This window comes from the organism of the source record quoted next, unplaced genomic scaffold (assembly GCF_019419815.1).
Source record: "Pyrus x bretschneideri cultivar Hongxiangsu unplaced genomic scaffold, Pyrus_bretschneideri_v1 Contig12, whole genome shotgun sequence".
Lineage (NCBI taxonomy): Eukaryota > Viridiplantae > Streptophyta > Magnoliopsida > Rosales > Rosaceae > Pyrus > Pyrus x bretschneideri.
Genome location: NW_025999413.1, coordinates 6,617,436 through 6,626,572, shown reverse-complemented (window position 1 = coordinate 6,626,572; position 9,137 = coordinate 6,617,436). Strand labels below are relative to the sequence as shown.

The following is a 9,137-nucleotide window of genomic DNA, read 5'->3' as shown; positions in this document are numbered from 1 at the left end:
ATTAGTGAGTTTCCTTTGAAACAATCCACACATTCAATTTCAGTTGATAAATCAAATGATGGAATCAAATTAGCTTTTGACAACTTAGTGATTCGGTCTTTTAAAATGTGTCATAGTCTCTTGTGCCAAAGGATATAAGAACTATTTGTGTTTAACATTCTCTTGGTGCTTGTGTTCAATGCATAATGCTCATTCAGAATTACACTACATTCTTGCCATAGATTTTCAACCAAATTAGCAGCCCCTAAGATTGAATCAATACAACCTTTTTGAAAAAGTTTCAAACAATCATTATCACCCAAAAAGAAAATACCATGTTTTACAAGTTTAGAGCCTGAAATTAGGTTTCTCCTCATCTTTGGCACATAAAGGACATCATGCAATTGTAGAACAAAATCATAAGACAATTTTAGCTTGACTGTGCCAACAGCCTTAACTGCCACTTTTGTTCCTTCCCCCACAAAAACATTATAACAATTAAAACTTGAGTCCTTTTGTTTTCAAAACCGTGTAGTGAATTAGTTATGTGCACTATGCAACCAGTGTCAAACCACCATGAATCAATTGGAACTTCAATCAAGTTTGACTCTACATAGACATTAACTATATCTTTCCCATTAGCTTTCAGATAATCCTTAAAAAGTTCACATTGATTTCTTAAATGACCTTGAGTTTTGCAGAAAAAACACTTAAGTTTAGCAACATTTTTAACTTTTGGTTTAAGATTGTTAGACCCTTTAGAGGTTTCAAGCATTTTAGCATAACGACTAGTCTTATCATAAGGTTTAGGGTGCTTGAAATTCTTACCTAGATTATTTCCAGCATTGCCTGGATGATTTCTAGCATTATTGAATTTCCTCCCTTTCCCCCCTTGCACAAAGTTCATAGTTTCAGTGTCCTTGCCTCTCTTTTGCCTCTGTCGAGTTTCTTATTGAACACACTGTGCAATGAGCTCATCCACATCCCAACTTTTGTCTTGTGTGTTATATGACAATTCAATTGAGAATACTTATTTGGGAGGGCTTGCATAATCATAAAAACCAACTGCTTTTCACCAATATTGACATCCATGGGGTTTAACTTCTCTGCAGCATCAGTCATTTTCATAATATGATCCCTGATTGAACCAGCATTATCGATTTTGTAAGTTGTTAGGAGTGACATGTATTGACTGATCTCTACTTTCTGAGACTCCATAAATTTCTTTTCAATGGATTTCAAATACTCTGCTGCCAAGTCATGTGTTTTAATCCCTCCTCGAACTGTATCGGTCATTCCACTTTCAAGAATAGAGAGAGCAACTTTGTTTGCTCTCGTCCACCTCTCTGACCAACCTTCTCCGCTCTAGTACTTTGATTTGTTATCACTAGTTTTGGAGTATCAATAGCTATATCATATTCATTGATTGTCAGCAGCAAACCAATTTCTCTCATCCACTTCTTGTAGTTACACCACCCCCCCCCCCCCCCCCACCAAAAGTGAGTATTGGAATATTTGACAAATTCAAGGTCTTCAAAGATATTGCATATGCCGCAAATGAAATAAAAAACATGAACCAATTAGGTTCCTGATTTCCTTTTGCAGTTTGCACATCATAACTCTCATCAATAATTCATACATATAGACTTAACAACACACAGTTGATAAGCACACATAGAAAAACTGACTTGTAGAACTTGGCAAATTCATAACGAGATATGCAACAACAGGCAGCGAATAGAAGTCTCATGCATAGTGACCATTATCCATTGTTCCATAGAAACATAAAGCTTTCATTAGAATTTGCAGATCACAATTTTGCAAGGTATAAGATAACCGCAGTTTCATACATGATTGAACATTCATTGTCTAAGAATACTGATCAATAAACAGACATGGATAAAGCAGTTTTCTTTATCAAACATACCTTCTACAGATTTCAATTTGAAATAGCGCAGCCGAAATTATCATCCAAATCAAAAATATTAGTTTAGAGGTTGAGGAAATCAAAACCCAGAACATATTCTGATCAATGATGTTTCAAATTGAAAACCCCAAATCAGAAAGAAAACCCTTCATTGGGTTTGCTGCAAATCCAACGGTAAAACCCTTATTAAAGCCCAACAGTAATATTTTAAATATGTTTTGTCGTTTATTTTGCGAAAACTCACACCAGAACCCGTGTTCGATTCCCCAACGCCCCAACATAAGGTATATTTTTCATAAAATTTATTTGTGTTTTTGAACCTTGTTGATTTTAATAACAGAACTCATAAACTGCAGATTCCAGGCTCTGATACCACATGTTAGAATAAACATAAAACCAAGAACAAGTAATATGAATTACTGCAATCAAAACACAACCATAATTCACAACACAATGTAAAGAGAAGAACCATACATGCAGATGAACTAGAAAGAGTTGTCATGTCCGAGTTTTGCAATACAATAGCAGAGTTGTCATGTCCGAGTTCTGCAATACAATAGCAGTGCACCTTCTCCTCTCTTCAGTAATCAGTTTTGCTCTTAACTAATGATAGGTCTTAGTCCAGAAAAAGAGCATATCTACTGCGAGAGCAGAGGCCACTATATATATACATAACATAATCCTTGCCAAGTTCTATAAGGACTCCCCTATTAGAATTCTTATAGAAAACTAATCCCTTACAAATAGTAGTTCAGTATAATATGGATTACAAATCCATTCCCAATAAGACTTGCTATTTAATCTCAAATTCCAATAACCAAGATCACATATTCATACTTATGCTCATATTCTTACAAATTGGATACAAAACGTTACTTGTATATGTCATTGATTTCGTATATCATCAATCGATGACATGCATTACACAGGTACTTCAATTTGCTCACGAAATTAATTAAAGAGCACTCAAACCATGAGATTATAACTGAGTACACTAGCACTCGTGATTAACTTTATTTTTGCATATGCCTCTCGCTAGTGAAGTTTTATTCGATTCATACATAGGAATACGATCGAGGGAATTAAGTGCTTCAAGCATATTAAGAACATGCATTAGAACATAATTAGATAATTAATTAAGCACACTGCATGCATGGGCATGCAGAAGCCTAATTAACTAATGAACTAGTTGTGAGGTTGTGCATCAACAGCCTGACCAGCATGATTGCAGCACCTTAGGCACTCTCTTCCATTGTAACTCCATCTGCAACAACCATAGTAGCAACGCCCTCCACGGCCTCCTCCTCCATTTCCACCACGACCTCCTCCACCGTAACCCCCACGACCAGGGTTGCCACCATACCCACCTCGCCCAGGATCTCCTTGGTACCCGCCACCATACTTGGCATCACCTACACCATTGGGATTTGTAGTAGTCTCCGCAGCTGAAAGTCATGTAAGGAACATACGTTTAAATGAGGTGACAATATTTCATTTATTCAAATATATCATTGTGAATTTGGAACCTAATTTAATTTTAAGTAGCATATACTTGTACTATATCTATTTGGTGAATAAAGTTAAGTACACTAGTATTATGTTGTGGAAAGTACAACAAATTAAGCTCACAAATTGTATGTATAACTTTGCTTAGCAACTTTGGTGACACTAGGAAGCTAGCAATATATAATTTCTACAAAAATTAGAAGGGAAAAGTTAAGCTCACCATTTGCGCCCACTTCAGAGGAAATGAGAAGGGCAATGGCAAGCAAAAGACCAAAGTAAATGAAAGTCTTGGAAACCATTTTTGTTCAACTGAAAGGAGAGTAGAATACTTGGAAATTAAGAAGCATTCTTGCCTCTATTTATAGAGAAAAATAGAGGGCAGTGTACAATAAATATACAAGTTAACCCCATAGGCCACACCACCGTACACGTACAGTGTAGACTGTGTAGTTGGAGGTTGAGGAGTTGCCTTCCCAAATTTATTAAATTTAAAACACGTATATCTTTTCTTAATTACTTATCAGTGTTCTCATTGCTTTAATATTCAGTTTATTTTTCTGATTAATAACAGTGATGACTACAAGCTGTCTTAACGTTATGAAGCAATTTTGCTAGCTATTAGAAAGATCGAAAAAGTGCGCCCGGATTAATTAATCTGGGTCATTAACTGATCAATTTGTTTGAATGTGAGCGTCCAATGCACAACTAATCAACGATGGATGGATATGCAATGATTTTTTAAACACTAGAAAAGACCAAATTTGCTATGGGAACTTTCGAAATAATTTGTAGATTTGAATCGAGATAAATGATATGTAATTAAGATCGAGACAGATGAATATTGACGTCACGAGTGGGGTAAATTGAATAAGATTGTAATTTTGACTCTGGCGTGGGGCTCCATGTTATGCACATGCCTTGGACATATGGAGTGACTCAGTGAGAGTCAGAAAGATGATGACAAATTAAGTTGCATGGGGACTGCTCTATAAAAATAGTCGTGGACATACATGCATGTCTGCATGTCAATCTTCAATGAAGAGATGGCATGGAGGGAGCCTGCAAATTGCAATTTAGACCACTCACTCATCTCATACAGCTTCGACCGACATATAATTGGTAAAAATTGTCTTGAATATATTTTCTAGTTTCATTGAAATCCCTTTTTGGTAATACTCTCTTGTTGTTTTAAATACAAAAGATATTCAGAAATCTGAATTGAGAATTCAAATAAACAAGAGAGTATTCTTAATCAATTGAACTAAAACGATGTATGTAAAACAGTAACCCTTTTTATTTTTCTTTCCTTTTCTTTGCTAGCATGGATGGATCCATATTGATAGGATTGAAAGCACACCACAAAGTAGAACACAAATGTCCTATTAATTTTCCTTATTAACAATAAGATTTGTCAATTGTAGCATATGAAAATAAGGGTTTTTCCCGCAGAAGATTGTTTTATCTAACTACTAAATGTCACAAAAACTGGGCTACTGTCCCTACTAGCCAGCCACCAAAAATAATTATTAGACCGACTTACACTTATCTAAAGTCTACGAAATTTTATATGCAAATACTAGACACACAAAGTTACACTCATACAAATTTTTAGGACTTTTGGAGTTGATTTGCTGTTTAAATTAAATCGAACAAAGATAGAACAGAAACAGATTTTGAGTAGTTCGCAAATTAAGAAAAACGAGTTAGGGGAATTGCTATCCACCACCAAATAATCATGCAAAAATTGTTAAGTTTCATTCAAATTCCTTCTATTTCCGGATGAAGATGCTCAAGTTGGCTCAATGTTAGAACTCAACCTATTACTCTTTCTTATGTAGTATGTTAAGAGAATGGTGTTTTCAACTTAACTTAATCCCTAACATGCAATCTAGAATGGCGTGTTCATAGATTTAACAAGTAGAAATCATTAAGAACGAAAAGAGTTTGAGTCATCACAAGACATCGTAAGTACTGGCGTTGTCTTACTTATCCTAGAAATTGGTTCATATGTTAATCGCAATTAACAAGTACTACTCTAGAACATATGTAGGTCCTCATTTGACAAGGGCAGGCACACACATATTCATAGCATTAGAATCCTAGATATGCTTACTAAGTATGCATCCGTAGAAAACACATAAAGAATTCATCAATGAGACAAGTAATGAATCAATTTTCATCCATTCATAAAAGTAATTCAAACGAAATGTCATAACAAACTCGCAATCATATTCGAGGCTTCAAAACAGCCCCTAACTACTAAAAATTTAGTTACACAATCCTTAAGTTAAAATAAAAGATAGACATGAGTTTGAGAAAATAGAACCGAAAGAAATCGACTAAGGCCTCCACTTTCCTTCCTTCCCCAATGCTACTTTTAAACCAATTTTTGCTGCATCATTTTCTTCTCCTTAACTCACCCACTAATAGCCATTTAGTGATGACAATAAGTGAGAGGAAATGGTGAAACAATTGTAACTCCTTGGGTAGCCTTTATGCCAATAACTCCCTCTTAATCCTCATCTTTAATTCCATTTCCTCTGATATTTGAATAGGTGTCCGCTGGCTTGTTCTTGGCTGCATCAGTTTTGGCTGCTAGTTTTATTGGATTTATTGCTTTCAATGCTTTCTTGTCAATTACAAACTGCTCAGCCTCTTAGGAACCTTTCAGTGTTAAAACGGCCATAACTTCTTCTAGAAAAATGATATTAACAATATGTGAAATGCTCCAGAAAATAGACATCCGTAGCTTTCCAAGCATATAAGGCTCATTCTCTAATTCATTCTGAGCTGTCTGAAACTTGCTTCCAAAGTCAACTGACCTGCACAGGCAGTTTTGACGAATTTGTTACTTAAAATCCCACTTGTGCTATTTTTCTTTTCAAAATCCCACTTGTGCTATTTTTCTTTTCTTTGCTTGACAAATCCTACAAAACACAAAAACAAAGTAAATAGCTCAAAAATATAAGGAACTAACTAAGAAAAGACAAGTGAATTTGATGTAAAATATATATAAATATGAGCTTGTCACATATAAGGACCTAGGAGGTCCCGGGACCCTCCGGAAGTCCAAAGAAACACTTGTCATTAACCTTCGGGACCCTCCAACAATTTGGGCAAGTGCAGTGGAGAGTCTTGTTGCCTGCATGGATGTGCATGCAGCAGTGCTTATAACGAAGAAAAAGAGGTTTTTAATTTTTGTTTTAAAAGACCTAGTCGAAACGACAGCGTTTTTTAGACAGGTAATTATAAAAGATTTAAAAACTAAAATATCTCTATTTTTTATACAGAGCCCGAGAACCCCAGTCCTTTCCAATATCCCCAAATTATATTTAAGAACTCTCAACCCCAAATCGTTCCAACCTCCCAACTTTAAACTCGAGTTACCCCATCCCCCAACACCATTTGCCATTCCACCACCTCTAGCTGCCTAATTTTATTTCTCCCAAATTCATTTAAGTTTTTAATCCTAGACTCTAGTCTCAACTCCCAATTGCAATATATATGTTACATTAACAAATTTCATCTTTGTAGAGTCATGACCTCCCTTTTTTTTGTATTTTGAGAGCCGAAATCCGCGCCCTTACCACTGGGCCACTTGATGTGGTTGATTAATTTTGATTATTCAATGAACCAAATTCAATAAAAATATAGTGATATGGAACCAAACTAGTTTAGTATTTTTATTTTTTTTAACTTTTATCTTGAGATCCCCTTTCTTCGTGATCTTGAAATCCTGAATTCGCCACTGTTTGCAAGTGATATTATGGTTCATATTTTGTCTCGAGTGGAAGTGGAGAAAGAATAACACAGCCACACGCATAGAGAAGTGCAAAGGTTATTTTCTGCTCAGTTTGACAACGCGTCCTCTGTGGTCAATTTATTCTGAATTTGACTTTTCAGACGTGTCTAGGGCCAATTGGATTTGAATGGTTCATTTTACTTTAACAAATATTAATATAATATGTTATATGACTTTCAAATGTCATCAAATTGAACCCAAGTTATTTGACTAAAAAGTAATCTATTACTATGAAGGCATCCGAAGTGGAAGAAGATACTTGGAACTTATTCTTTAAAAAAAAAACAAAAAAAAAAGTTTTAGATTTAAAAAAAATACCAAGCCATTCTTAGAGTCTAAGTATACACTAGATTTTTCTAAATTACGGGAATGAAAATTCAAACTTGAGTGCAAAAAATAAAGTAGACTGTTTTAGCCATTTTGAATAATTTCAAGTATATGAGCCAAGCAATTTAGCAATCAGAGTTACAAGTGATCGATTGATTTGAATTCAACTACAATATTAAAGATGAATGCAAAGCAATCGACCACTTACAACGTGGGTTGGTCTATTTTCATTTTCTTTCCTTTAGTTGGCTGGTAAAGTTGATTAACGTTTGTTTACAGAAACAAAGTCCATAAAACCTATGGATTAGAGAAACAAGGGGCCAAAAAACAAAATAGTGCCTCATGCATGTGTTTATAAATAATTAACATTTCCATCGCTTGTTTAATTTACAACCAAAATACAAATCAATCCTAATTTCCTTGTGATCAATTCCCAAGCTAGCATAAGAGAAGATGAGTGTAGAAGTGTTGGATGGTGCCACCATTGTCAACTTTGTGGAAGATGAAGAAGCATTCAGCCTCTCAATTCGCGACCGTTTTGCTCATCTCGACACCAACCACGATGGTCTGCTTTCTTATGCAGAGATGCTGAAGGAGTTTCGGTCTCTGAGGGTCTTTGAGACCCACTATGGCATTGATGTGAAGCCAGACCCCGAAGAGATTGCTTATGTCTACGACTCGCTGTTCGTGCAGTTTGATCATGACTCGAACGGGGCGGTTGATTTGGAGGAGTTCAAGGCTGAAACCAAGCGGATGATGCTTGCTATGGCCAATGGGATGGGGTTCTTGCCAGTTCAAATGGTGCTGGAAGAAGATAGCTTCCTGAAGAAAGCAGTGGAAAAGGAGTACTCCGGTACCAAAGTTTAAGCAGCTGATTAATTAAGCACTTTTAATCTATTGTACTTTTCTATTTAATTACGAAGAGCCTTCTGCATTGTTGATTTTTATGTTCAAGTTCCATCAAAAATAAATGAGGATGATGAGATCGAAGATAGCTAAAGTAAATGTTTGTAAAATTCAATTACAATTTTATCTAAGTTTCTACTGAATTTATACAAATTTTTCTTACCGAAATCTCTTCTTCTATTTTTACTTTGTACTCCTAATCATGAGTAAGATTGCTACAAATGGTTACAAAAATAAAGACATCTCGGGAGTTGGAACGAAGGAGAGGATGTTTTCACCGAACAATCAAACAATGAAACCAAGAGATGCCCAGAATTCAAGTCATCCTTCCAAACCTGAGTGAGGAGAGCTGATTTCTTTAGAGACTGACCAACAGGCTTGCCCAAACTCGTGATGTGTGGAATGCTCTCATTTTTGCCCAAAGCACTGTTCGTTAAACAGTAGTCTCCCAATTTTGTCCCTGCTTGGTTTTGGAAATTAAGGTCTGATTTCTCAATCCTATGTTTCTTTGCTGTCTAAGATGATTTTGGGTTATATCACTCAGAAACAATTTTTTTTCACTAAAAAGGTGAAAATCCCTAGCTTTTAGATTTTCCAATATTTTGTCGGTAATTATAATTTTTTTTTTTTTTGCGGCTTTATACGTATCTCTGTTTCCAAATATGATACTCTCTTAATTTACTATTGTAG

At 35.4% G+C, this 9,137-nt stretch overlaps 2 protein-coding genes across 2 annotated transcripts; one reads left to right on the top strand and one right to left on the bottom strand.

Annotated features, from left to right (window-relative positions):
* Nucleotides 1-2,769: 2,769 nt before the first annotated feature.
* LOC103955024 (glycine-rich protein-like) lies at nucleotides 2,770-3,745 on the bottom strand. The gene is made up of 2 exons (XM_009366887.2): nucleotides 3,633-3,745; nucleotides 2,770-3,351 (listed from the first exon to the last, which is right to left on the bottom strand). Exons 1-2 carry the CDS (start codon nucleotides 3,709-3,711, stop codon nucleotides 3,092-3,094), a joined length of 339 nt encoding a protein of 112 aa, XP_009365162.2. The 5' UTR covers nucleotides 3,712-3,745; the 3' UTR covers nucleotides 2,770-3,091.
* Nucleotides 3,746-7,859: 4,114 nt separating this feature from the next.
* On the top strand, nucleotides 7,860-8,615 carry LOC103955025. Its single transcript, XM_009366888.3, has one exon. It carries the CDS (start codon nucleotides 7,995-7,997, stop codon nucleotides 8,406-8,408), a length of 414 nt encoding a protein of 137 aa, XP_009365163.1. The 5' UTR covers nucleotides 7,860-7,994; the 3' UTR covers nucleotides 8,409-8,615.
* The last annotated feature ends 522 nt before the right edge of the window (nucleotides 8,616-9,137 follow it).